Source organism: Meles meles, chromosome 20, assembly GCF_922984935.1.
Source record: "Meles meles chromosome 20, mMelMel3.1 paternal haplotype, whole genome shotgun sequence".
NCBI lineage: Eukaryota > Metazoa > Chordata > Mammalia > Carnivora > Mustelidae > Meles > Meles meles.
Genome location: NC_060085.1, coordinates 795422 through 823148, shown reverse-complemented (window position 1 = coordinate 823148; position 27727 = coordinate 795422). Strand labels below are relative to the sequence as shown.

The following is a 27727-nucleotide window of genomic DNA, read 5'->3' as shown; positions in this document are numbered from 1 at the left end:
GGACCAGAGGGGCGACCGTGACGGGATCTAGCAGGCGAGGCGACGCCGACCCGCGCCCAGCGTCCCTGGCCACCTCCCGGTAACCCGCACAGCGGGGGCAGTAACTGGTTCCCACGACAGCCCACGTGGGTTGTGCGCCCCGTACCCTTTCGGCAGAAAACCGGGACCGGTGTTTTGTGACGCTGCGAGGGGGGCCAGGACAGGATCCCACGCCCACCCCCATGCTCTTCCAGGACCCGCGAGCTGGGGAGGCTGAGGTCCCGTACTGCTCGGTCCGGTAGGACAGGACGAAGGCCCTCTCGTGCGCTCTCCCTTTAAGAGGGGGCGTGGCCTCGCGCCGAGAGGCGGGCCCGAGCCCGAGGAGGCAGGAAGTGCGCGGCGTGCGCCCTGCGGCGGGGCCCGCGCGGCGACCGGAAGCGGAAGTGTCTTTTCAGCGGCGCGGGCGGCTCGGTAGGTGCGCCGGGGTGAGGCGGTAGCAGCGCTCGGAGCTTTCGCAGGGAAACTGAGGCAGCGAGGGAGCCGGGAGCTGAGACCCCTGGCCCCCTGTCGTCGGTCGTTGGGAGGGCCGAGGCGAAGCGAGTCCGAAGGGGCGGGGCGGGTTCCCCGGGAACGGGGCTCCGGCGGGCGTGTAGGAGTTCGCCGGGCGGGAGGAAGGGCCCGGGAAAAGGCGGGGAGGCGGCCGTCCCCGTCATCGCCCTCTTCTCTCGCCTCCAGGGATGGGTTCTAAGGCCAAGAAGCGAGTGGTGCTGCCCACGCGCCCGGCGCCCCCCACGGTGGAGCAGATCCTGGAGGACGTGCAGGGTGCGCCCTCCGACGACCCGGTTTTCACCGCGCTGGCCCCGGAAGGTACGGGGAGGGGAGGGGAGGGGCGCCCCCGAGACCCCGGCGCAGGGGCAAGGGCGGCGCGGCCCGGCTGCAGGCCGAGCCGCAGCTCCAGCCCCGCACCCCCGGCCAGATCGCGCTCGCCGCCTCCTGCGGCCTGGCAGCCAGGGGCGCGCCCGGCGGGCTCGGGGGGCGGAGCCGGCTCTGGATGCCGCGCGGCGCGTGGACGTTCAAGGGAAAAGAGGGGACTTTCCTTTTTCACCCGCGGGGGCGAGAAGGCGTGGTGACAAGGGACATGGCAGGACGTTGGGGTCTCGGGGCCACGAGGGCAAGTGGGCACAGAGCCGGTGGCCGCGGCGGAGGCCTGCGGGAGGAGCATGCGTCGGCCAGCCGGGCAGCCCAGATGTCGCCAGGGGCTTCACACGGCCCTGGCTTGGGGCGGCCCTGGCTCCGGGCTGCCCCACTCAGACCGCGGTGAGCTTTGTGTTCTGCCCCGTGGCTTCGTGCATTCCTTGGTGAAACCCTCCCGGAGCCGGTGTTCTGCCGGGCCGGGGCCAGGCCAGCCGCGGGCGGGGGCGCCCTCGCCTTCCTCTGGCGGAGACTGTCCCCAGGCGTCTGGGAAGCCGCGGAGGCGGAGAAATGCCCGGGGAGCTGAAACAGGACGGCTGCGTGCTAGGAAGGACGGGCTGCTTTGCTCCAGGCCGTGGTGCTTCGCGAGCACCAGCCACCCACGGCCCGGGCTGGCTCCGGCTCGGACCATCCACGTGTTCTGTCGCGGGGGGAAATCCCGGGCTGCGCGAGGGCCCTCCGAGTTGCAGCTGCGTGTGCTGTGTGGCCTGTGTCCCTCCCTAGTCCCGACACAGGTGGTGAAGTGACTTGGTCAAATCCCGGGTCTGCGCCTGTCCCCAGACCGGGCGTCAGGCAAGGAGAGCATCGCGGCGTGTCTCTGGGAGGCCTGCAGCCCTCGCCGCGTGTGCGCTTCCCGCTGGGCCGTGCTCTTCTCGGAAGCGGGGTTGGGGGGGGGTGAGAAATGCGCCGCCTCCCTGACTGTGGGGTTTCACCAGGTCGCTGGCTGGGGAGGAGGTTTGGGGCCGCGACACGGTGTCTGGCTTCCAGACCGGGTTGGGAGCCGGCCTGCTCTGTGGTTCCCTCGTGGGGTCGCTTTGCAGGAGTGGAGGCCAATTCCCGGGGCAGGCTTGTTCTGTGATCGGTTCTCTCCAGTGGCTTTGCTGAGAGGTGAGCTGTGCCCTCTTCCTGCCCATCCCTGACCTGTGCGCATGTCCTGTCCCAGACGCCGCAGGCCTCCCCGGGAGGGTGGAGGACACGGAAGCCCGGCAGGAGCAGCTCTACCAGCAGAGCCAGGCCTATGTGGCCATGAATCAGCGGCTGCAGCAGGCGGGCGACGGGCTGAAGCGGAGGTGCGAGGAGCTGCGGGGAGCGGGGCAGGAGCTGGAGCGCGAGGTCGGCCAGGTGAAGCAGGCGGCGCTGCCCGGAGCCGTGGCCGCCTCCTCGGGCTGAGTGGTCCACCCTCTTGCCCGAGCACCTGCACCCTGGGCAGGGCGCCCCCCGGCTCCCCGTGCCCCCTGACCTGCCACAGCTTAGACCCCCGGCTCCCGTGGTCTGGGCGTGTCCCAGTACCCAGAGAGCCCCGGGGGGACAGCTGGGCATGGGCCCCTCCCTGGGGGTCAGGCCTGGGGCGGTGAGGACGCTGCTCACCCCGGGGCCGTGGAGCCCAGACTGGACTTCGCGTGGGGTCCCCCGCACCCAAGGCCAGGCCGTCCAGCCTCCTCTCCTTCCTTCTGGGGTCCCAGCTCCCCGTAGACGGAGCCGGTGGGACCCGCTCTGCTGTCTGCCTTCTCCACCTGAGCCGCAGGGCCGCCCGGATTCTGGAAGAGGCCGGGGTTCGGGTTCTGTTCCGTCCAGCACCGTGGCCGCGGCTGTGCGCGGAGCCCTTGCCCGGCAGGGCCCAGATGTGAGATGGAGCCTCGGGTGGGTGCCGGCCCTGAGGCCCCTGAGCTAAGGTGTGGGCGCTCCCGCGGGGCAGGGTCCCGGTCGGGGTGCGGGACCGGCCTGGGAGCTGCGGGCCTGCATCACATGGGGCTTCTGGCCTGGGCCCCGTGAGGACAAGCTGGCCCGGGCCAGCCCTCAACGGCTGCTTCCGTCCCGGTAAGCTTTGCCTGTGTGTGGGTGTGGGGGCCGTGGGGCGGAAGCAGATCTTGAAAAGGGCTTTTCGCCCCAAAAGACATACTTTCGGGAGACCAGAGCGGCAGTGGCTGTACGAGGCATCACAGAAGCCATCCGCTTGTGGGTGTCCCCCCAGAGCCCCCCGGTGCAGTCTGCTCTGCCCGGCCCCCTGTGCAGGTCCTCCGGGAGCAGCCACTCTCCTGAGGTCTGCGGGAGCTCGGGAGCAGCACGGCGGGGCCTGACGCCACGACGTTGAGTGTCCCAGAGGGGTTTCTCTCTCCCTGAAGAAGGGGAGCCTGCTTCAGCCCAAGAGTCCCCCAGAACTGGGCGCCAGAACGTACGCCTGGGGGCACAGGTGTACAGAGAACCCGGGCACGGCCCCAGCGTTGGCAGTGGACGTCGGTACCGCCCAGCCCAGGGCCCCTCACCCTCCGACCGCCTCCCGCAGCTGCTGACAGCCTCGGCCCTGGTCTCCAGCCGCTGCCGGACTCCGGGGTCCTGTCTGCTCTGCGGAGCCCCCTCTGGGGTCAGGCCGGGACATATGCGCTGACCTCCCTGTGCTGCCGTCCTGAGGCCCGGGCCACGCTCCAGCTCTGCCTCCAGGGACCTGTCCAGGGAGGACTCCTGAAAGCTTGTCTGCTGGCGCCTGGCGGAGGCCGGTTGGTGGCAGAGTCCAGACGCCGACTCCAGGGGGAGGCCCCTCCCACCGCCCCCTGCTCACCCTGGGGAAGGGAGCCAGAGGCCATGGGTGCGGTTCAACAGCTTCGTTTTATTAAAGGTGCGTGTGAGCCGCCTCGTTCCACGGCTTGCTCCCGCCAGACGACGGCTGTGTGGTTCGTGGGTTTGTGGGGGCAGACGGGGCTGTATTTACACGGGTCCTGTACGCTGCGCAGACCGGGCAGAGATGCAAGGGGCAGACCCGGACAGCCAGGCTTGGGCTGGAGTGTTGGCGCCCGCCGGATGATGAGAGGGGGCAGCAGGGGTGAGGTAATGCCGCGCCAGCGGGTGTCCCCGAATTCACCCAGCTAGCGGTGGTGTCCATCTGGCCCCGGGGCCTACGGTCACAGGCTGGGGGTCCCAGTCATTCCCCTCGGGCTCGCCCCAGGAGTGCTGAAGAGGCACACGGGTCCTTCACGGTCCCCCCGGCCGGTGGCTGGGTTGGTCCTTTGGGTCCTGAGACCTTAGGCCTTCAGCTCTCCACTCAGGTTGATTGTCGGTGACCGCCACCTGCTGCCTCCTCCGGGAAGCATGTACCAGGGCGCCCGCTCCCTGCCCAGGCTGGATGCTGAGGTGTGGCTGTGTCCCCGTGCAGGGGTGGGGTGGGTGGGGGGAAGGCAAAGTGGCTGCCAGGCAGGGGCGGGCGCAGGCTCCCCAGGTGCTGGCGGAGAGGCAGGCAGAGGGCGGCAGCGAGGGAGGGTCCCGAAGCGCGGGTCTCCCGCAGGCGGGGTGGGCTGTCCGCTCGCCCGGGGAGCCAGGCACAGAGCGGTGGCGGCACTGGCCTGGGTCTCACAGTGCACGGGCGCTCAGAGCCGTGGGCCCTTGGGGCCGGACGAGCTAGTGGTGGGCCCACCGCCACGTCCTCCCAGCAGGCCACCGCGGGGAGCAGCCGTCTTACGGGGATGCGAGCGCGACGTGCGGCAGTGCCCAGGTCCAGAAGGGAACTCGGAAGACCCTCAGTCCCAGCCCTTCAGGGTACAGTGGGGACTGGGACTGGCAGTTTCTGAACTGTGTCCCCAGGGGCAGGCCGTGGCTGTTTGCAGCTGGCTCCGCCACCAACGCCATCCCCACTGCTTGCCGCCCTGGCTCCTGCCGCACAGGACTGGGTGCTTGGCGGGGCGGGGTGGGGGGTGTGATGCAGCATGACGTCCTGGGGTCTGGAATCGGCACGGCTCACAAGGGTTCCCCTCGAGGACGGTGACCCACAGGAAACTTCCGGGTGATGGGGAGGGACCGTGGTGTCTGCGGGCGGGGGCTCGCCGGTGTGCTCCCCCTTCAGAGGTGGCGCTCTGGCGGCGGTCACAGCAGGTCTGCGAGCCGGGAGCAGCTTCTCCCCAGAGCCTCCGTGTGCAGGAAAGAGGTCGCTGGCTCTTTGGGCAAAGAGGCGCCCTTGGAGTGGACACCAAGCCCAGGCGCACACGGTCCCTGGGCGGGCTGGCAGGGGAGGGGGAAGAAGTGAGGCCTCCAGGCTCGCTGTCCCTCGGTCTGTCTGCCTCCAGGGCAGCGACACTCTAGCACCCGGCCGCCGGCCGGCGTCCTCCAGTGGCCAAGCCCGGCTCCCGCTGCTGCTGCTGTGCTGTCCCGAGAAGACGGTGCACCTGGCGCGGAGCCCGAGGACCCCAGGGCTTCCGTGGCTCGGAAAGGAGAATGGAATTGAAAAGCGGGGCTGCCGCAGGGACGTCCCTCCACGCACTTCCTCCCACAGGGTGTGCTCGCAGACCCCGGCAGCGTCCCAGCTCCCCCACACCCTCCGGACAGTCGCCTGGGTCTCTTTCCTGCTGCTCCGTGCCCACCTCTAGGGCCCCCTTCCCCCAACCAGGGTTCTGTCTTTGCCAGAGACAGCTCCCACCTCTGCTGTCCGCGCACCGGCCTCTCCCTGTCCTTCCAGGCTGCTCCATGTGCCACCCCTGGGGCGCTCCTGACTCCCTAGGCAGCAATGTCTGGGGTGGGGCGGGGGCTTTGAGTTGGGCTCAGCCACTCCCTGCCCCCACACTCCCCAGCTGGGGCTGAGAAGGCAAACAAACCCGCAGAGCCATCATTAACCAATTACCGGGCTCCCAAAATTACAGGCTTCCTCCCAGTGTAGGCTGGGACAGATGCCGAGGCCCCCAGCTGGCAGGCGCTTGCTGGATGGGGCCACCCTCCCCCGCCCTGCCCCCCACCTCCCTGCGGCTCCTGACACGGGACGGTCTTGCTGAGGCTTGGCCCAGCAGAGCGGGCCGGGGGGGGACCTGGAGCCTTGCTGCTGAGGCCGGGAGGGTGGTCCCCGCGTGGAGGCCAGCCTGGGGCCAGACCACCTCGCTGCTCGCCCCAGGCTGGGACAAGAGACGGTGCCGGCAGCCTGTTCCCCCCAGAGGCCCCGCAGCATGAAGCAAGCGTCTGTGCGTGAGATGTGAGGCCAATCCAGGCTGCAGTGGGGCTCCAAGGGCGGAGGCTCTGATGGGTAGATGGACCCTAGGACCACCCTCCAGGCAGCCAGACCAGCCCTTGGCCAGGAGAGGATGTTCTAGAAGGCCAGCACTGGCCATTATTCCAGGCGGCTGCTGGGGGCAGCGGTAGGGGCTTTCTCTGTGGCCAAGTCAGTGGGGGCTGCCACCATGGGGCTGGGCACATAGTTGAAGGGGGGGACCCGGGCCGAGCGGCTGGGGGAGCCATGCCGGCTGGCGGGAAAGCCCCCTGCAGCCACCCCCAGGCCCTCATGGACAAAGGGAGCAGAGGTGGGCACTTTGGTGGGGCCGAGCCCATCCACATCACTGCCGGTGAGTGTGGTGGGGCCGCTGACGGGGGCCTGGGGGGGCCCCCTGCTTTCCAGACTCGGAGACGTGCTGGAGTTGGTCTTAGTGGCAGCAAAGTCCTCCGTCTGGACCACGGCGTCGCTGGTCTTGCGCTGTGGGGGACCGCTGGGGCCCTCCTCGGTCGGGGCGCCCATCAGCGGCAGGGCCGAGGCAGGCAGCGTACTCCGCAGGATGTGTGGAACGTCCTCGTCCCGGATGCGGCGCCACGTGGTGCCTGGTGCGGCCACCCTCGGCAGCGGCCGGGCCTCTCCATCGCTGCTGCGGCGGGCAGCGTCGGTGCTGGGCCCGGGGGTGGCCCCGTCGGGCCTGCGGGCCACGCTGATGTGGGGCAGGGAGGCGTACCGCTTGACCGCCTCCGGGGGGGCGGTGGCGGTGCGGACGGGCAGGCGGGACGGGCTCTCGGAGCTGGGGCGCCGGGCGGGCCGCTCGCTGGGACTGGGCCTGGCCGCGGGGGCTCGCTGGGGCGCTGGAACCTGCCTGGGGGCTGCCCGCAGCTCGTCGCAGCGCGAGGAGCAGAGGAAGACGGCGGGAAGCGCAGGTCGACTGCGGCGGGGTGAGCCGCCCTGGGAGGCGGGCGGCGCAGCCTCTGGGGTGGACAGTTCCGAACGGCGGCGGCGCAGCAGGCCCGGGGACTCCTTGATAAAGGTCAGCTGCCGCCGGAAACCCGAGCGGTCGGACGACGCGCTGCCGCTGGAGCGGGCAGAGGCCACACGCACGAGGCCCAGGCGGCCCCCTCGGGCGCCAGGGCTTCCCTCCGCTGCCGCCCGGCCCCGGGGACCCGGCTCTGGGGCTGCCCTGGCCAGGGCTGGCGGTCCCCGCCTGGCTGGCCTCTGCATGAAGGGGATCCGCACAGGTGACTTCTGCGTCTTCTGCTGCTTAGACAGCAGGGCCCGCGTGGGTGTCTGGGGCACCAGAGATGCCCCGGGGCCGGGGAGGGGCCCTGCGGCCTGAGCGCCTGGGGGCGGCCTCCTTGTAGGGGGCTGGGAGGCCGGAGAGGCGGGGGAGGACCCCGAGGAGGGGGCCTTGGCCAGGCGGGCGGGCGGTGTGGTGCTCCTCTGGGGAGGGCTCAGCGCCGCCAGCTCCGAGATCTTGCCCGGCCGGTGCAGGCTTCGAGACCGTGGCTGCCCAGGGCTGGGGGTCTTGGAGGGGGCTCCTGGCTGCGCAGGACTCGGGGGTCCCATCTTCCTCGGTGCCACGCGGGTGCCAGGGTGGCCTTTGGGTTGGGGCCGGGGGGCCGGGCTGGGCACATAGATCACGGTCCTTCCCCGGAGCACGGCCGGCACCCTGCACGTGGTCTTCTGAGCCCCGCGCAGCTTCTCGGGGCCACTGGTGCTGCGCTGGGCCACGGCCGAGTCCCGTTTCTCCGGCCTCGTGGTGCTACGCACCTGGCCCCCCGCCGGTAGCCGCCGTCCCTTCCTGTGCAGTGTGGGTTGCAGGGTGGAGCTCCCCGACAGCCCCGACCCGGACAGGACGGAGTCAGACCCAGACGAGGCCCCATGGGCTGCCGCCGCTGCCGCCTGGTGCAGCCACGTAACAACGGAGTTGGCGCCCTCCTGGATGGCACGCCACTCGACGCTGTCAAGGTCTGAGGCATGGTCAGAGCTGGCCGCCTCGTCCCCGCGCTCCCGCGGCCCCTCTGCAGGCCGCCTGTCTGGCTGGGTGGCTTGGGGCTTCCGGCGCCGAGGGCCTGACGCTTGGAGCCGGCGCCTGGGCCCCGCGGAGTTGACACCGCGCCGGAGCAGCCCTGTCTCCACCCGCGAGCTCGGGGGGCCATGACGACCCCCTGCAGCGCCTGGCCCCTTGGTGACAGCTGGCTCCAGAGCCTGCGGCCGGCCTGCTGGGTGCTCAGGGGCGTCGGGCTCACTAAGGGAGCTGGCGGAGGAGCTCAGGGAGTAGCACGGCGGCGTCTCGTCAGCGATGAGGCTGGGCTGGGCACGGGCAGCTTGCGTGGTCTTGGGCGGAGCCTTGGGTGTGGCCTGCACCTCCTTCCTGCCAGCCGGGCGCTCTCTCTTGACCGCCCGGGGGACGGCAGATGCCCGCCGCGGGGGCACCACCTCGGAGGGCTCCTCGTCTGAGTCGTCGTCGTAGAAGCAGTACACGGCTTCCTCCGTGGGCGTCGTGAGGCACAGGGACTGCAGCGCCCCGTCCCCGCGGCCAGGGCTGGGGCGGGAGACATCCTGGTCCTTGCAGGCGCTCGACGGCCGGCGGAGGGGAAGGTCCAGCCCCTCCCTGCTCCTGCCCATGCCCCGGGCCTGCTCCGTGCTCCGGCCCGCACCCCACGCCCTGTGCCTGTTCCCTGTGGCCTGCCTGGCCGGGGCCTCGCAACCCGCAGGCTTCTGCCTGTCCGAGTGCCCGCCGGGCGGGTCCCTGGGAGGTCCCTGCAGTGTCTCGTCACTGAGCGAGGTGGCGCTGGAGAAGGTGACGGGCGTGCCATCAGCGGAGTCTGCGCAGGAGTCGTCCCCCCGGGCGGGGGCCGGCACCAGCATGTAGACGGGCACGGGCAGTGCGCGACGACCAGGCACCAGCGCCGAGGCCACCTTGCGGAGCCGGGCGGGGACCGCCGCCCCCAGGCATTCACGCAGCAGCTCCAGCTCCTGGTCAGCGGCTGCCGGGCCCTCGAGGCAGCCACCAGCCTCGTCCCGCCGGCGGTGCCCTGCAAAGTGCAGGCCGGGGCCGCCGCCGCCACCGCCGCGCTCGGGGCAGGCTGGGGGCAGCAGCCGCAGCTCCACGTCCTTCTGCACATAGAGCTCGTGCAGGGCCAGGGCGCTGAGGCTGGAAGCACAGGAGAAGTTCTCATCCGGCTTCTCCACGGTGAAGCGCACGCTGCCCGCGTCCAGCTCGGATGGCAGCCGGCAGCGCTCGCGGCGGTCGGCGATGTCCAGGAAGCGCTTCACGTAGCTCTCCCACTGCAGGCTGAACTGGGTGCTCTCCCGCTCGCCGGGCAGTGCGGGGGCCGGCGGGGGCGTCTTGCTGCGGCTGGGTGGCATGGTCTGCCCAGGGCTGTCGGGCAGCTCGCTGGGGCTGACCGTGCCGCTGCCCAGCCCGCTGCACGGGTCACTGGGGACAGAGCTGGCGATGGACGGGCTCTCGAAGCTGCTCAGGGAGCTCACCGAACTGCAGCGGCTGAGCACCAGCGGCGTCTCCTGCACGCAGTTCTCCGAGGAGCTGGACGGGGTGGTGTCCTCCACCCCCAGGCCCCGGCCCCGCTGGGGAGCCGGGATGGCCACGGGCAGGGAGGCAGCCCCAGGCCCGAGCCAGGCCCCGTCCAGGTCAGCTTTGCTGGGTCCTGCCTCCTCCAGCCCTTCCAGGGATGAGTCACTGTCCAGGTCCCCGGCCTCACTAGGGCCTGGGCGGCCCGCCGAGGACAGCGAGGACAGGGAGCTGCAACGCGACAGGCACAGTGGCACGGTCTCTGCCGCCAGCTTCTCCGGCACCTTGCTCAGGCCGTCCGTGGGCAGCCAGGCCTGCTTCCGGGCTCCGGGGGCCAGGGACCCCATGCTCGCCCTGGGGTTGCCCTCAAAGAGTGGTACGTGCTGGTAGATGGGCGACAGCTTGATGGTGCGCACACAGGCGTCGGCGGCAGAGCCGTCCCGTGACGCCGGCTCCTGGCTGTCCGGCAGGTGGAGGTCAAGCCGGCTGGGCCGCACCTGGCTGCTGGAGGACCCCTCGCGGTGCTCAGCCAGCACGGCCAGTGGGCAGGACCGGGTGTGCTCGCGGGGACAGCGCCCGTCACCGGTGCTGCCGCTGTTGAGACTGTCATTGGAGAGGCTGGCGTGGGCAGCCTTGAGCCGCAGCAGTGGGTGGGCCCGACTGCCAGCCTCTGGCCGCCTGCCCTCCGGCCGCCGGCAAGGAGAGCAGGACTGGGCCCGGCCTTCACGCGGCGCTTCCTGCCCAGGGTCCCCAGAGCTGAGGCTGAAGCTGTCGTCCGACGAGGTGTGCAGGGCGGAGATGTCCTCCACCAGCCTGTCGATTCGCGCCACCGCCAGCGCCAGCTTGGCCTTGGCCCTGGCCGCCATGCCCACCTCCCCGCCGGCCTCCTTCTCTGCCTCTGGGCCACTGCGGCGGGCCGGTGGGGCCCGGGCCAGCGCCTGCCCCTGCAGGAAGGGGCTCCCCAGGAAGAGGGACAGCACCGCGGGGCTGGCAGGCTCCGCAGTGGCGGCTGCAGCGGCCAGGGAGGGCGCCTCGTCGTCGTCGAAGCAGCCCGAGTCCGAGGCGTAGTCCCGGGCCAGCCCGTCCAGGTGCCGCAGGGGCGGCAGGGGCTTCTTGCAGGCTGCGTCGGCCTCCGCCTCCGGCAGGCCCTGCTTCCCTAGGTGGTCGAGCGCCTGCGCCAGGTGCCGCGTGTCCAGCTCGGCCTCCAGCGCCCGCTGCTTCCGCACGTACAGGCTGGGAGCGCATGCGCCGGGGGAGATGGCCGTGGCCGTGGCCTGGTACTTGGCAGGGCGGTGGGCCAGCAGGTTGCGCAGGGCGGCGGCGCTGCCCATGGCGATCATCTTGTGCTTGGAGTGCACCAGGTTGCGCAGCATGCCCACGGCGCCCAGGTCCCACAGCAGCTCTTGGTCCCGCGGGCTGCGGGCCGACAGGTTCCAGAGCGTGCCGCAGGCGTTGCTCACGATGGTCAGGCTGTGCGACGTCAGGTGCTGGAGCAGCGTCTGCAGGCAGTTGTGGTCCCGCAGCACCTGCCTGCGGGCGGGGCGGGGGCGGGGCGAGGGAAGCGTCAGGCCCGCGCGGCCCCGCCCCCGGCTGCGCCCCGCCCCCGGCTGCGCCCCGCCCATCGCTGCGCTCCACCCAGGGCTCGCCCCGCCCCTTCCCGCCAGACCCCGTCCCTCCCCTCGCCCCACTGCGCCCCTCTCGCCCCGCCCTGCCGGGTGGGACGGCAGTGGGGGAGCCGGTCTTAGCAAACGCTGAGTAAGGTAACTGAGTTTCAGAAAACGGAATAAATGTTTACTAAAATGCATATACTAGGGGCGCCCGGGGGGCTCGGTGGGTTAAGCCTCTGCCTTCCGCTCAGGTCATGATCCCATCGGGCTGTCTGCTCCGCGGGGGAGCCTGCTTCCCCCCCTCTCTCTGCCTGCCTCTCTGCCTGCTTGTGATCTCTGTCAAATAAATAAATAAAATCTTTAAAAAAATAAAATAAAATCTTTAGCACAAGTATAGCCTATGCCATATTTGGGATATACTTACACTAAACATAAATATTACATATTTTCCTACGTCAAAAACATTAGTGATTATTGTCTCATAAATATTTTGATAAGGGATGAATATTTCTTAACAGTATTTATAAAATTTTCAGTAAAGAACAAGTATTTGTTAATATTTAGAAAGGAATACATATTTTTATTTTAATAATTTAGTTTAATTTTTAGTCTAAGTATACCCCCACACAAGATCTGACGTATACTTGCACTAAAAAATGTAGTCCCTGGGGACCAGTTGGGACCGTCCATTCTCAGCACAGAACAAGGCTTGTCCTCAGTTCCCAGCCAAGCGGGCTCTGCCATCCCCAAGCCCAAACTGCGCGGGGGCTACCTCCTTCTCCCAGTGCACCGGCCCGCGCCCTCCACCCCCAGTGGCCGTGGGCTGGGAGGGGCCGACCTGTAGTCCTCCCGGGTGGCGATGAGGCTGGACACGTTGCGCAGGATGCCGCCGCCACTCTCGATGATGGCCAGGGAGTTGCTCTGGCACTTGTGGGTCAGTGTGCTCACCAGGAAGCCCAGGGCACCGTCCACCTGGCAGATGGCCGCCTTGTTCTCCGTGCTGTGTGCCGACAGGTTCCACAGGGCACTGAGCACGCTCTTCAGGGTGGACTCCTGGACACAGATCGGGTGAGGAGGGGGTCAGTGTGGGGGCGGAGAGCAGGGACCAGGCCAGCCCTGCCCACTCGGCTGTTCCTGTCAGGGTGTGGACAAAAGGCTGGGAGGAAAGATGCCCAGACACATTCTCCCACACAAGTAACAGCGCAAGGATCTTGGGATACAGGGTTGGAAGCCCCAGGTGTGGACCGGCTGCTCTCCAGTGCACTATTTGGCTTGATTTCCCCCCAGAGATGGGGAACTCACCCCTCTCACAGGTCTCCCCACGCTGTGGCTGGCACTGAACAGCCCTGGCCGGCCCCTCTTCCTGAGGCCTGGGGTGAGGTCTCCCTGTCCCCAGCCCCCCACTCCATCTGGTGCCCACCTTGGAGGCTCGCAAAACACACTGCATCAGGGCGGTCATGCTGCCGACCTCCCTCAGCACCTTCTTGCTGTTGATGTCAGCCCGCCAGGACAGGTTGCGCAGGATGCTGGACACCACCTGGGCCGGGGCAGAGAAGGGGCAATGTGGACCTAAGGCCACCCGAGCCTCCACCCCTGTGCCAGGGGGGGCTGAGCAGAGACTGGAGGGGATGCCCCTCACTGGACACCCTCCATACCCAGGGGAGAGGGAGCCTGGCCAGCAGAAAGGCCTCAGGCAGTGGGACACCCTGCAGGGCCCTCCTGGGGCCACACTGCCCAGGTACCTGGTGGAGCTCCTCGCTCTCAGAAGCCAGCTGGGCCACGATGGCCTCCATGCAGCCCCGGCGGGCACACAGCGTGGCCTGTTGGTGTGAAGAGGGAAGTCGCGCTGTGCCGGGCGGGGCACGGGCGTGAAGTAGAACCACCCCACCTTCAGGATCCCTCCTCTGCTCACTGAGCACCTACTGTGTGCTAGAGCTTGAGCCCAGCCCCCATCCTCACTGCTGCGTGCCGCAGGGGAGGGGCGGCACTTACCTGTTGCTGCAGTGAGGAAACTGAGGCCCAGACCAGCACGGACACCCAGCCCCCTAGTCCGGAGGCCCCACTCTCGGCAGAGCTGGCCCCAGAGCAGCCAGCAGGATGGTGGCCTGGCTGATCGCATGCAGACACCAGCCCTCTCTGGGCCTCAGTCTACCCGCCTGCAAATTGGGGACAACCGTCTCCATCTCGCAGGGCTGTTTCGAAGCTGTGGTGAGGTTGAGGGCTCCGATCTGGAGAGCGCTGACCCCGCCCAGCCTCCGGCGGCCCCACGCACCTTGTTGGCGACATCCCCAAAGGTGAGGTTGGTGAGGGTCATGCCGGCGTAGCGGCGCAGGGCGAGGTTGAGTGGGTCCCGCGTCATCTTGTGCATCTCGTAGTCGACCTGCAGCAAGTCTGCGACGGCCGGCAGCCCACCTGCAGGGGCGCGCGCAGGGGCGTGGGGCACCTGCGGGGTGCCCGCCCCCCGCCGGACACCCCAAACCACCCCCCTGCCCTCTCCCGGGCCTCAGATGCCCTCTGCTCCCTCCCACCCCACACTGGCCCCGCTCAGGTCCCCCTCCCCCGCCCCCCAGGGCTACTCCCCAGCCTCCGGGTCTTTGCACGGCTGTTCCCTCCGCCTGCAGTGCTCTTCCCTGCTGTTTGCCCAGGCGACTGGCTCTGCTCCCAGGTCCAGTCACTTTCTCAGGGAAGCCCCCCAACATTCCCCACGAGAATCCTCTCCAGACCTCGTTAGACCACGAGCCACGGAGGGCCGGCTATGGATGGCCCGTGCCCAGGAGCTACTATGGGGAAAACGAGTCAGGGGATGTGGTCAGTATGGAGCAAGGGAAAGAAGCAGCAGCGCAAGCATGAGGAGCCCCATCTCCGTCTCCCCGTGGCAGAGATGATGGGGCAAATGCCAGTGTCCCTCGGGCAGGAAACGAGCAGCGCATCAAAAACCTCCAATGTGGGGTGTCTGGGGGGCTTGGTGGTTGAGCCTCTGCCTTCGGCTCGGGTCACGATCTCAGGGTCCTGGGATCAAGCCTCGCATCGGGCTCTCGGCTCAGCGGGGAGCCTGCTTCCCCCCCCCCCACCGCCTGCCTCTCTGCCTGCTTGTGATCTCTCTCTCTCTCTGTGTCAAATAAATAAATAAAATCTTAAAGGAAAAAAAAAGCATATTGCCGGCCATGTAATTAGTGGTAAGTCACTGTTATAAAAACCTCCAACACAAGCTTGCAACGTGTTCACAGTGGCCGAGAGGGGGACACAACCCAAATGTCCATCAGCGGACGTGGACGGAGGGTGGACACTGTGTCTGTCCACAACGCAGCATTCCTCAGCCACGGAAAGGCGGGCGCTCGGACACCTGCTACCGCATGGGCAGACCCCAAAGACGTTCTGCTCGAGGACATTTATATCAAATAAGCCAGACCCAGAAGGACCTGCAGGCCCCCACTCCCAGGAGGGCCCAGAGGAGTCCCGTCCACACAGAGAGGAGAGGGTGGGGGCCGGCGCTGGGGCGGGGCTGGGCAGTCCGTGCTTCACGGGGACAGAGTCTCCGTGCGGGGGTGGAAGGTTCTGGAGACGGAGGGCAGAGCTGTGCGCTCAGAGACGGTTACGAGAGCGGAACTTGCCTGTGGTCTATACCACAAGGTGATTCTCTTAAGGAGGCTCCAGGCCGACGTGGGACCGGAGCTCACAGCGCTCAAGCTGCTGTCACGGCATCCACCGACGGAGCCGGCCAGGCGCCTCTGCGACTTCAGTACGTGATTATGAGTTATTTCGGGGGATGCTCCCAAGGCCCTCGCCCTCCTGAACGTGGAGACCCACAGGAAGGACTCGGCCAAGAACAGGCAGCAAGTGCTGTGAATTCAGCTGCGGGAGGGCCGCCGGCTAGGGGCTCCTGGCAGACACCGGCGGCATGCACGCGTTTGGCCCTCAGGACCGCTGTATCCTCTGACGTTTGTGAGGTTTGTGACCCCAAAGAGAGACTGTGCCTGTGGGCGAGAGCCGTGCGTACGCACCTGCTGAAAATGAAAATGCAGCCTCTCAGCCCTTGGAGCGCGCAGCCCAGCGGTCCTCAGAGGGAAACGCGGGGAGAAGCCGGGTGGGGGTGGCCAGTCACATCTCCGTGTCCTTATCAAAACAATGTGACCCTGGGGACCTCGTAGGAGGGCGTCAGGACCCCAGGGGTCCTGGGCCACACTCAGAACCAGTCCCATATGACAGTCTACACGTTCCTAGTCTGAGCGTTCAAGGTCAGAGGGGACGCGGTGCCAACGGAAATTCTCTGTTCTGGCCTCGCGCCGGTCGTCTCCTGCGTTTAGACGACGTTCTGGGGCACACGCGTGCAGGTGTCTTGTGTATGGAGCAGACTGGACCCCCTCCTCTGCCCCCTATGACTGGGGGCTGCAGAGGGAGGGTAAGACACCTGCCTGCTGGGCACACAAGGCTTCCAGATTTGGGGTTTTCTCTGGGTTGCCTGCTTCCTTGTTTTCCTGTGTCTTCCTTTGTAAATCCAGCGTCTCGGGGGGAGCCCTCCCCCGGGGCTGGGCGCCTGCCTCCCACACAGCCAACCTGCACGGGGTCTACCCTTTGCGCGTTTTGACCCCCTGCTAGGCGAGAAGCGGCATCTCCGGACAGTGAAATTGAGCATATGTGGGTGATGTTTGAGCTTTGCTCTTTGTCTTTCCTGGGTTCCGACGACTTGTATGTGGAAAGAGACATAACACTTGTGATGCTCGCAACCCTAGGATTTCACAAGGTCGACCCCCACCGCCCCCCGCCACGCTCCCGGAGTAGAGTCGCTTCCCTGTTCTCTGAGCCCCAGCGTCCTGGTGGCTACCAAGCCGGCCCTGGCCGGGATGAGGCCCAGCAGCCCCCCGGGGCCAGTCAGGGGATGGTGTGGAGTCCTGGAGGAAGCCGGGAGCACTCACCCAGCTCGTTCATGGCACGGCGGTACTCCTCATCAAAGGACAGCTTCATCACGGCACAGGTGGCCTGGCAGATCTGAGGCTCAATGGGGACAGGGGCTGCGGGCCAGGGCGCCGGGTCAGAGCCATCCTGCTGCTGGTGCGCCCGGCCCTTCCCTGCCTTCTCCACCCACAGGCCTGCCGGAACCCCAGAGCTTTTCAAATCTCAGTTCGCGGGCGCATGAGGGGGGTGCTCCCAGAGCAGGGAGGCCTTACCACGCCTGTCTAAAGGCAAGACACAGCGCGCGGCAACGCCCCCGCATCGCAAAGGCCGATGAGGTAGTGCCTGGCGCTAAGGACCTGTGGCAGTGTTTTTGCCACATATTAACTTCGCGAAGACCTGCGGACACTAGGGGTTCCAGACTGCACCCCGCTTGCAAAGGTTACGGGCTCTAGCCGGAGTCCACGAGGCCTGGACGGCTCTCCCCGCTCGCTGCCCCACACCGAAGCTCCCACGTGCTCACCGCCGCCGTGGCCGCCTCCGTCGGCGCCGTCCCTGCCCTGCAGCCAGTCCCAGCAGGTCTCGCAGTAGGCCCGGATCTGCTCCAACACATGCAGGACCCGCATCTCCTTGCGCGCCAGGCCCTGGTCCGGCTGCGAGAAGACTATGTTGTGCAGCGCCGCGTTGGCGCGCATGCGTGCGTCCTTGGCTCCCGGCGCCCCGGGGCTCCCGGTCCGACCGCCCGCCTCGGCGCCGTGCAGGATCTGCAGCAGCAGCGGCAGACACCCCGAGCGGCGCATCGCCACGCAGCTCTCGGGCGAGCTGGACATGGCCAGCAGGGTGCGGGCTGTGTCCTCCTGGTCCCGCGTGGCCAGCATGGACAGCAACCAGAAGACCACCTCCACCTGGAAGGGCGGGGATGGAGTCAAGGTGGGGAACCCCGCCCAGCTCACTGGGCCCCAGCCAGCGCTAGCCGCGGCCCCCCAGTGCGCCGCCCAAACACAGCGAGAGTCCTGTGACCCCAGCCCCGGAGAATCGCTGGCTCACCCTGACCCCCCGCCTGCCCTGCATCCTCCTGGGGGCCAGCGCGCACACCTGGGAGGGGATGGGAGGCGTCAGCCAGCACCGAGTACCCCCAGTTCTGGAGGGCCAAAAGCCCACCCTGTGGCCCCTCACTGGGTACTCCTGTGGGTGCCCTCCTATGTCGGAGACTAGGTTGACCCCCCAGGACAGCTATCCCCCCCACCATCCTAACCCCTGAGCACATGCGGCCAGCCTCACCGCACCCCCCCACCCAGGTGGCCCTTCCACACCTGAGGACACGTTATGGAGACAGAGGAGAGAGGGTCCCCCACGTCTGACAGCGACGCGGCACCCACCCCACCAGGCACCTCAACCCAGCCGGCCGCCCTCACCCCTCGCCGCTCAGGCCAGCCGCCGGCCCCGCCACGAACCTGGATACCCCTCACCTTGCTGTTGCCCGGCTGAGGGACACCGTCGTCAGGGTGCGTGGGGACCTCAGTCTCCGGGTCCTCCTCTACCGGCACTGACTTCACCGCCAGCAGGGCCTGTGCGGAGAACGCCGGGCCTGGGGGTTCGGTTGGGGGGCGCCCCACAAAGCGCCCAGACTGCGGATGCGGGCCCCAGCCCCATGACGATGTGGGTGGGGGCTGCGGGCCCGTTCCTGCGCCCCGGGCAGGGCCCTGGCTCCACCCCTCCCGGTACCTGGGGCTCGGTCTGCGGCACGCGGTCCTGCGCGGACAGCAGCTCCTGATCGATCTGCTCCAGGCGCGAAGCGCGGATCTGAGCGCAGAGAAAGGCGCTCGCGGGGCTGTGCCGCTGGCCCCGCCCCGGCGCTGGCCCCGCCCGGCCCCGCCCACTCCCGGCTAGGACCCCACCCACGGCCCAACCCCAACCCGGACGGACTGCACCCACTCCCTGATCCGGTCCCGTCCACGCACCGGGGCCCGGGGCCCGGGGCCCGCCCCGCTCCGTTCCGCCCACCGCCCGCCCCCTGCCCCCGCTGTTCTCGGACTCCGCCCCCGCCGGCCCCGGCCCCGCCCTCAGCCCCCGCCGGCCCCACCCACAAAGGGCTCCGGCCCCGCCCCCGAGCCAGGCCCCGCCTCACCTGCGCGCGCTGCACCATCTCGTCCGAGGTGCCGAAGCGCTCCTCCATCAGCGCGCGGATGTGCTGCGCCTCGAACTCCAGCTGCTGCCGGATCAGGTCCATCTGCATCGAGAACTGCTGGGAGGGGCGGGCGGCCGCGGTGAGGGCGCGCCCCGGCCCGGGCGCCCCGCGCGCCCCGCGCGCCCCCCGCGCCGCGGCCGCTCACCGTCTCCACGTGCGGGAGCTCGTCCAGGCGCTTGGACAGGCCCTGCAGCTGCGAGTAGTACCAGAGCTTCTCCTTCTCCTCCTTCTCGATCTCGTTCAACAGGAAGCACCTGAGGGGGCAGTCGGAGGGCGCGGGCTGCGGACGGGGGCCGCCGAGGCGCGGCGCAGGCCTGCTCCCTGGAAGCCTCGCTCCCCGGCGGGGCACCAGCCCCGGTGCTCGCGGGGCTGGGCGGCGCGGGGCGTTCCCGCCAAGGGGAGAGGCGACTCCTTGGTAAGGTCTGGCCTCCGGAGACAGGCTCCGAGGGGGCTGCTGTGCCCCTGACGCCTCTCCCGCACCGGCTAGTCTCCCTCTAGCCTGCGAAGACCACGTCAGGCTCGGGTTGATCCAGGCCCAACAGCCTCCCTCGGAACGACGCTGTGGGGACGCCCTGCTGTTCCCATGGTACAGAGCTCCGTGTTTCGGCTCTTTTCTTTTCTTTAAATAGAAACTTATTGCCTGGGGCGCCTGGGGGGCTCAGGGGGTTAAGCCTCTGCCTTCGGCTCGGGTCACGATCTCAGGGTCCTGGGATCGAGCCCCATTGGGTTCTGTGTTCAGCGGGAAGCCTGCTTCCCTTCCTCTCTCTCTGCCTGCCTCTGTGCCTCCTTGTGATCTCTGTCAAGTAAATAAAAAATCTTAAAAAGAAAAAAGTTACTAACTTTATCTTATTATTTTTTAGAAGATTTTATTTATTTATTTATTTGACAGAGACCACAAGTAGGCAGAGAGACAGGCAGGGAGAGAGGAGGAAGCAGGCTCCCTGCTGAGCAGAGAGCCCAACGGGGCTCGATCCCAGGACCCTGAGATCATGACCTGAGCTGAAGGCAGAGACTTTAACCTACGGAGCCCCCAGGTGCCTCAAAAACTTAATGACTTTCAAATAATTTGGCCTATGTTCCGTATAATTACAGGGCAGAAGTCTGAGGCTGGGAGGAGTTAAGAGATTAGCTTGAGGTCCCAGAGCAGGGCATGGACATGACTCCAAGCCGCTCCTGAACTGCCCCGTCCGGCCCCACACAACCCAGCTGAGCTGAGCTGGGCGCCCTGACACTGCTTTCCTCTGCTGGCCATGGGCCCGGGTTTCCTGGGCCACAGGCCCTCTCGCCACAAAGGCTGCCTTGAGCCCTTCTGGCTCCAGTCCTGACCCTGGCAATGGACACAGCCCTGTCCCTGGGGAGGCCTGCATGCTGGGGACCCCTGAGGACATCTCCCAGGAGCCCTCCTCTTTGTCCTCCAGAGGTCCTCGGACAGAGAAAGGGGGGGGGGGGGAAGAGGAGCCACAGCGAGCCGGGTCCCCTCAGGAGGTGGGTGGGGCACTTGCCGGTGGGCCAATCGGGGGTCAGGGACAGCTGGGGCGGAGCTGGCTGGGGGTGGGGCTTCCCGCCACGTGCTGTCTCTCACCGTTCCCGGTCCAGCTCCTCCAGCAGCCGGACGGTAGCCCTGCTCAGCTCCCCAAAACTGTCCTTAGAGGGCCCAGAGCCGTGGACGGGACTTTCTTCGGGGGTCCGCGCCGCGGGCTCCGGGCTTAGGGCCGGGGGTTGGAACTTGAGGTTGTACAGGCTGGTGATGTCCATCTGCAGGGCTGTATGGACACGGAAGAGAGGGAGAGCTCAGTGCCCCTTCGTGCCCCTCCGCCGCCTTCTCCCAGCTCCCTCTGGAGTAAGGCTGGAGATTGCCCCAGTGTGCAGAGCCCCCCACCCCCCGCAGGGCCCTCACCTTTCAGCTGCTCCAGCACGTCCGTCTGCCCCAAGGACACCAGCACTCCCGCCTCCTGCTCCAGCTTGCCCTGTAAGTGCTTCAGGACTTCCTGCGGCGGGGGCGGGAGAGTGCGCCAGCAGGTAAGCCGGCTGCCCTGCTCCCCTGAGCCAGCCCCACCAGAAGATGCCCAGCCTGGCCTGCCAGCCTCCTGGTCCAGCACCCTGGTGTCTGTGCCTCCGACCTCCGCCCAGCCCCGCCGCACCTTCATGCCGGACGTCTCCGTCTCTAGCTTGGACAGGTGGCTGGAATTGTCTCGCAGCTCCTGCCTCAGATGACTGTTCTCGGCCTTCAAGGCCTCCACCTGCCGCACCAGCTGCTCGTAGGGTGCCACGGAGCTCGCCATCTTCAGCTCCTGGAGCGCCTGGGGCCACAGGTCAGAAGGTTCACCCAAGGGTCTAGGGAGGGGCGGCCCCTGAGTCCCAGCCCGCCCATCCAGTCCCGGGGGTGAGCCCCCCAGGAGTGCCTGGTGTGGACCGCTGCAGCGCTGGCCCCGAGGACATGCAGCATGGCCAGCAGAGTGACAGACAGCGACAGATGTGGGCAGAGCCATGGGATGGACGTCGAGACACACGACCCAAACGAGCAGCTGGCCAGCGGACACCAGTCCTCACTGCTGGGTTCCCAGACGCACCTGCTGATGGCCACGGGCCTCCCCCACAGAGAGCGGCCGCCCGGAGGTGAGGGGAAGAGGCCACTGGCCGGCCCAGCCAAGGGGCGAGAACAAGGCCGTGCCCGCCAACAAAAAGCAGCGCGGAGAGCGACGGCCAGGCCGGTGTGGCGACCCCTCAACTGGACAGACCCAAGCCCATCGCGGTCCCCCTGGAGGTCTCAAATCTGGAGCCCCAGCAGCTGTCCGCCCAGCCTGACTCCCCTCTGGTCAGCGCCCCGGCAGTCCCGGCGGCCCCATGCCCCATCTCCTGGCCTCCGTCCTCTGTCCAGCGGGCTGGCGGCCCCTCCTCTCTCGGCTAGGCCCTCCCTGAGCTGTCCCGCCTCCTCCCCCCCCTCCCCCTCTCCCCTTCCCTCTTTGTTCCCTTCCCATCAGCTCTCGCCCCCTCCCTCCGCCTTTGTCTGAGACGACCAATGGCAGCCCAGCCTCTTCCCCACCTCCTCCCTGGGAGCCCCCTCCCCAGACCAGCCCCCCTGCCCCCTGCCCACAGCCGGGTGCTTACCCCGCCGCCACCTGGCCACCCGCCTTCATCCGCTGGTCCGCCCTTGCCCCTCTGCTCCTACCCACAGAACCCCCCACCCCACCCCCCCTGTGGCTCACCAAGGGCATGCTGGACCGGTTGTAAAGGTGCAGAGACGAGGTCAGGCCATCCGAACCCACTGGGAAGACCTACTGTATGCCTGACCCTGTCTTCTGAGTTCCCGGTCACAGTCCTGAGCCTCAGGGACCACCAACAGGCTGTGCTCAGAGGAAGAAGGTGAGGCCAGGGGGGGCAGACAAGGCATGACTGGAACCCGGTCCTGGAAGGACTCAGGAGTCCAGGTGGTGCGCTCTGGCCTCGGTTTGCCCATCTGAGCCATGGAAAGGCAGATGCCCGGCCCATCCTGCAGGCTGACGCAAGGGTCAGGCATGGCCGTGGTCATGCAGCAAACCAGAGATCACAGGGCAGCCGGGGGAGTTGGAATGGCAGATGGAGTGCCAGGCAGGGAAGGCTGCCTGGGACCACAGCCTTCGCCTCCCACCCCAACAGTGGTCCCAACCGAGGCTCAGTGAGGGGTTGCACAGCTGGGACCTAGGCCTGGGGTTGCGGCAAATTCCCTGGGCTGGAGCTGTGTCCTGGCTGAGGCTCCCAGGCCCTGCCCCACCCGAAGGAAGCACTCGGCCAGGCGCGACACCCCCCTCCACCAGCCTAGGCCCCCTCCCTGAGCCCCACCCAGGCTAGCCTCCCAGCCCCCGTTTCCCTCACGGGTGTCTGCGTGGATGTTCCAGGCCGAGCCTGGGATACCTTCGTTCCCCCGGCATCCTCGTCAGCCTGAGCTTGGCTGCAGGGCCCCCACCAGACCCCCCCTTTCCCAGCCTGAGTCCCCAACTCCACACTCCCACCAGCCCCTCAAGCTTTGCCCAGCTGGACCCTCTCTCGCCCAACTCCCCACAGCCCTCCCACCAGGGCAGCCTCGCTGGCCTCCTACAGTCCACTCCTCACGCACCGCCAGAAGGAAGCCCTGAGAGTCACTGGTTGGACTCCTTCCCTTGCTCCAATACTTCCCATGGCTCCCCAGTGCCCTTGAGATAAGACCTGACCCCTCCACATCCCCTGGTAGCCGCACAGCCGTGCTCTTCCACCAGGCCTCTGCGGGTGCGGTTTTCCACCTGGAGCACCTTCCCCGAATCCCGCCATCCCTCAAGGTGCAACTTCCTCCAGGAAGCCCTCCTGCCTGCCCCTCAGCTCCAGGTTGCTCCAGGGGACTCGCAGGAACCTCCCCCGGAGATCTCCTTTGCAGAAGGGAAAGCACCAGTAGCAGGGGCTCATCTGGTTGAGCAGGGAGGGGTGGTACAGATGAGGCCCAAAGAGGCCCTTCTCTTCCCTTCAATCCATGTCCCGCCTCACAGAGAGGGAAACTGATGTCAGAGAGGTGGGGCGCGGTCCCCAAGCACACACAGGCCTGCAGACTGGGGGAGGTCCGAGCGGCAAACCCCGTGAGTGGGTGTGTGCGTGGGGATAGCAGCAGCGGCGCGGGCGCCCACCTTCCCGGGGCTCAGTTTCCCTTCTGGCTCCACCCTGGAGAAGCGGAGGCTCCCGAGAGTGTGCCCAGAGCTGAAGCAGAGACAAGGGGACGGAGACCCCCAGCAGAAGCGGAGGACGCGCCCCCTGCCCTCCACCCAGGGAAGCGCGCCGCTTACTTTATCTCACTCGGGCTGGGCTGGCGGGGGCGCCGCGGGGCGTGGGCTCCGGGTCTCCGGGGTCTCGGCGGCGCAGGCAGAGGGTTGCGGGGCGGACAAAGCCCGGTCCCGGCCTGGCCAGGCGGCGCCGCCGCTCCTGGGGCTGGGCGAGACCACCGCGAGCGGGGGAGGATGAGGGATGCGGGATGCAGCCGCCGCGGCCAATTGCGGCGCGGGAAGAAGGCCTGGTGCCATGGCAACAGCCAATGGCGGCCCCAGGGCGGGGACCGGCGGCGGCAGCGGGACGTCGCGCCTCCGGGCGGGTTCAGGGACTGCGCGTGCAGAGAAGGGGGGTAAACCCCCTCCAAGGGGTTTCCTTTCCCCCCTTCCCTTGGAGGGGGTCGCCCCATGGTCTAGGGCTCCGTGTCCCCCACACGTTCCGCAGTAAAGCGGCCTTAAGAACCTCCTGCGGCGGGATCCGGAGAATTGGGGAGTGAAACATCCAGTCCTGGAAGTTACATCAGAATTTGGGGGGGGGGGGGGTGGGCAGGAGCCAGGTCAGCCCCTCCCCACGGATCCAGCCAGGCCTTGAGCAGATGGGTGAGAGCGGGGCAGGGCCGAGGACCCAGGCTGGACCCCCCAGCCCCTGCCAGCAGGGAGGGCCGTGGCTGGCATGAGGAACCCAGCATGGGGGATGGGCGGGCATGCTGAGAAGCACTTGCGACCCCGGCATTTCTGTCTCCCCGGCAGAGCTCCGCCGTGGGCATCTGCCCTGACTCCTGTCCTCCCGCATGTCGCTCGGTGTCTTTCAATCTCTGTCTCCCTGTGTCTCTGTCTCTCGTCACACTTCTATTTCACCCTCACAGAAGGGGAGGTCGAAGAGGGAGGGGCCTGGGGTCCCAGCTTTCTCAGTTCCTCCCTGGGTCCCAGAGCCACTCAAGGGTTTAAAACCCAGAGCCAGGATCTTGCAGCTGCGGCCAGTCCTTCCCGCCTCAGACACACCCATACACGAGGACAAAGGGGGCTCTGGGCCAGGAGACGGGGTTTAGGGGGGCGGGCTCTGTCTTTCCTGGCTGGGAGGCCAGGGTAAATCGTTTGCCCCAAGAACTGATTCCCCTGGGTAAAATGGGGAGGCGGCTGCAGCCTCGGTTAGGGCTGGTGCAGGGAACAACGGGACGACAGGGAGCCAAGGGCACGGGGCCACCCTGTTTTCTGTTGGGTTTGCTGCAGGAGGCCCCAGGTTCCCGTCCTGGGCTGGCAATGCCGGGCACCGAGAGGCCCCTCGAGAGCCAGACACAGCAGTCCCCAGCCCGCGGGGCTGGAGGACAGGGTGCAGTGGGCAAGGGGGCTCTTTCTGGAAGCTGGGAAGGCTGCCCAGAGAAAGAGACATGGTGCTTGGCCTCTTCAGGCTGAAGAAGAGCTGGCCGTGGAAGCAAGGAGGGGAACAGCGTTCCGGCCTAAAGGAACAGCGTGTGCAGTTTCTGGAGCTGGGATCAATGCCCTCTCGAGGGATGTGGGTTTGGGCCTGGGTCAGGTCCTTATGACGGGTTTGGAGCAGGGGCAGTCCCCTGGAGGGGTCATGGGCTGAACTGGCCACAGAGCAGGACAGAGGGGGAGGGGAAAGGACAGGGCTCAGGACCCCAGCATTAGCTCTTCCTTGATTCCCCGGCATGACCTTGGGCCTGTCTCTCTCCGACCTCGGGTTTCTTGTTTTGTTGACTAGGAGGTGGTTGGGGAATCCTTGCCCGCACAGAACTAAGTCTTACCTCCCCCACCCAGTCTCAGAGGTCGCTGACTCCCAGGTCCCTCTCAGCCAAAAATCTTAAGAGTGGCCTAAAGGCCGGCCATGTCCTCATAGGTATGAGGACACAGAGGCTTAAGCCAGGGAGTGCCCTGCTGGAGTTCACTCATGAGCCTCAGCAGCCCTGGGGCCTGGAGGGGTGAGGGCACCTGGGACTGAGACCCCCCAGGTCTCTTGTCCCCAGGCCTCTGCAACATTGTATCTCTGAAGCCCCTGCTCCTCCTCCTCCTCCTCAAGAATCCCTGACCCTGTCAATTCTTGAGCCACAGACTCAGGCATCACTGGAAATTCGAGAACCACAGAACCTTGGGAAATACAGCACCCAGGACCCCAGTCCCAGTCTTGGGGGAATGGAAGAGACCTCCCCCCAATGTACAGCACCCAGGCCTCGTGTGGGGACCCTGCCCAGGGACCCTCCTGGGACCCTCCGCGCTCCGTTCCGCTGCCGTGGAACCATGGGGCTCGCTCAGCCCCACCCTCACCCCGAGACCCGTCCCTCCCCCTCCACCGCCATCCCAGCATCTGGCCCCCACGCAACACGGTCACTCAGAGTGTCTGCGTCTTCCGATCCTGACCTCAGCGCCCATTCCCACTTGATACCCCGCCCTTTTCACTGACCCTCCGCGGTGCCAGGGGCGGGGGGTAGGACCCGGGGCGCCCCCCCGCCACTCAGCTGGGGCGGGGCTGAAGGAAGCAGGAAGCCACCGGGTTGGTCATGCGGCCAGAGATGGGACCGGGTGATGGAGCAGGGCCCTGACGGGGGAGGAAGGACGGGCACCGGAGATGGGGGAGTGGTGAGGCCGCGCCCCTGAAACCCGATCGGGGTGGGTCGCCCGACAGGGCTCTAGGCCTCAGTTTCCCCCGGCGGGGAGGGGGCGAGCGAGCTCCCGTCAGCACCGCGGACAGCTCCCCCGTCGGCCTCCGGCCCGGGTGCTCTGCCGACGCCTCCGCCCGACGCTCTGGCCCCAGCCCCGCCGAGGCCGTGACCTTGGGCTCCCCGCTGCGCCCCCAGCCTCAGTTTCCTCTTCAGTTGCGGATGTTAGAGCCGCAGGGTTCCGGACGACTAGAGGCCCGCAAAGCGCTCGGGCCTCGGCGGGATACATTTTAGGAACCTCAGCCTCGGCGAAAGGCGGAATAGGCCCTCCGCCCTCCGAGGGGAAACCGAGGCTGGAAAGGTGCAGGGCGTGGCCCGGCCTCACCCTCCTGGATGTGACGGACCCTTGGCAGGGCGGTCCCCCGTCGCGGTCCCGCCGCCCCAGGTGCTCTCTGTGCCCGCGCAGTGGGGGGGGGGGGGGGGTCCGGGGGGGTCTCCCTCGGAGACCGGGAGCTGGGCCCGGCGAGGCCGCGCTTGCGCAGACCCTGGGTGGGGGGATCGCTGCGACGCGGGGGGAGGGGCTCCCAGCCAGGCGAGCAGCCTGAGGCAGTTTCCCTGGCAACGGTCTCCGCGGCGACGGCGCGAGACCCCAGACCCGTCCAGCCTCGTGCGCGTGGAGCGCCCCCACGCCCTACCTGGTCCCCGAAGAAGGCCGAGTGTAGCAGGCTCAGCAGCCCCCAGAGCCCCATGGAGCCGCGGCCGCCCGGACCAGCCCGCGCCCCGCCCCCGGCCGCTCGGGTAGGAGGGGTGGAGGCACCGCCGACACTCCCTGCGCCTGCGCGGCGGGACTGCGGGGACGGCTCGCTCTGCGGGGCGGGGGCGGGGCCTCCTGGGGAGGGGGCGACCCACGAGCGGGTCTGCGAGACCTCGCAGGAGCCGGGGGGAGGGAGCCTCACGGGACTGAGGACTCGGAAGCAGAAGATGGGAGCCTGGAGAGGGGTCGTCGGAGGAAGAGCGGGCTGGGAACCCGGAGCGCGAGGGGTCCGGAGGAGGGCGGCGCTGCCCGGCGGCCGCTGTCGGCTGCCCGCTGGGACAGGGGGCCCGCAGCAGCCGGGCTCGAGCTGCGCGCTCAGTCCATTGTCATTCGGCAAACGTGCGCCGCGAGCCTCCTGTTTGCGGGACTCCGAGCTGGGCGCTGCGTACGGACGGGGCGTGCTGGCCGACGCCACACGGAAACAGACATCCGGTCACTTAACCAACATCCACCAAACACCTGCTGTGTGCAGCCAACAGTCCAGACCCTGCTCGTGGGAAACGGGCACCCTGGGAGGAGGGGGAAGGATAGTCAGTCGGCTCGCCGTGAGCGCGGGAAACAGCCCGGAGGTGGGGGCGTGGGAGGCCGCGGGAAGGGCACTTAATAGACCCCACGAAGAGCATCCCGGCACAAGGGGCAGCCAGCGCCAAGGGAGGAGGCAGACGGGACGCAGCGTGTAGGGGTAGGTGTCGTGCAGGGTCCCGTGGACGCGGGAGGACTGGGGCCTTTCGGTCGTGGGGAGCCCTGGAGGTATGCCGGCCAACTCTGTGCTCGCCGCCCCCCACCCCGGGCGGCAGCGGGGGGAACAGGACGGAGGGCACCGTGCGGGGCTGCGAGGTGGGAGGTAGAGGGTTGTCATTAGGAACTGCGCTAAGTCCTGGAAAAGCAAGGAGCAAGCAAGAGGAGGGCCTCCGCAAGCAGGTGCCGTGAGCCCGTGGCAGGGTGCTCGCGTAGAGGGCACAGCTCCTGCGAAGGCTAGAAAGTGAGAACTGGCAGGAGAGCGAGGGATGCAGGCCGGTGTTGTCCTGCGCCCGCGGAAGCGAGGGGGTGAACACCCGCTTATTTAGGTTGACCGGCAGGTGAGAAGTGGCGCAGAAAGGGCCAGATCTAGAACAGGCTCTGACCCAGCTGGCCAACCGGACGGGGAGATGTGGAGCTGCCGGGTGGGAGCCGCCTCCA

At 67.8% G+C, this 27727-nt stretch overlaps 2 protein-coding genes across 9 annotated transcripts; one reads left to right on the top strand and one right to left on the bottom strand.

Annotated features, from left to right (window-relative positions):
- Positions 1 to 327: 327 nt before the first annotated feature.
- Positions 328 to 3829, top strand: C20H19orf25 (chromosome 20 C19orf25 homolog). The gene is made up of 3 exons (XM_045990850.1): positions 328 to 450; positions 715 to 846; positions 2114 to 3829. Exons 2-3 carry the CDS (start codon positions 717 to 719, stop codon positions 2338 to 2340), a joined length of 357 nt encoding a protein of 118 aa, XP_045846806.1. The 5' UTR covers positions 328 to 450; positions 715 to 716; the 3' UTR covers positions 2341 to 3829.
- On the bottom strand, positions 3756 to 26536 carry APC2 (APC regulator of WNT signaling pathway 2). Of its 8 annotated transcripts, XM_045990827.1 has the most exons (17): positions 26430 to 26449; positions 23141 to 23627; positions 21560 to 21697; positions 20495 to 20653; positions 20251 to 20341; positions 19936 to 20116; positions 18499 to 18607; positions 18294 to 18410; positions 17891 to 17968; positions 17635 to 17733; positions 16689 to 17070; positions 16189 to 16284; positions 13548 to 13687; positions 13018 to 13095; positions 12696 to 12812; positions 12114 to 12328; positions 3756 to 11198 (listed from the first exon to the last, which is right to left on the bottom strand). In XM_045990827.1, exons 3-17 carry the CDS (start codon positions 21566 to 21568, stop codon positions 6251 to 6253), a joined length of 6819 nt encoding a protein of 2272 aa, XP_045846783.1. In that variant the 5' UTR covers positions 21569 to 21697; positions 23141 to 23627; positions 26430 to 26449; the 3' UTR covers positions 3756 to 6250. The 8 variants fall into 8 exon arrangements, with proteins under 8 accessions (XP_045846783.1, XP_045846784.1, XP_045846782.1 ...); XM_045990828.1 differs by lacking the exon at positions 23141 to 23627 and having other exon boundaries at positions 26430 to 26512; XM_045990826.1 differs by lacking the exons at positions 21560 to 21697; positions 23141 to 23627 and having other exon boundaries at positions 26430 to 26536.
- Between the last annotated feature and the right edge of the window lie 1191 nt (positions 26537 to 27727).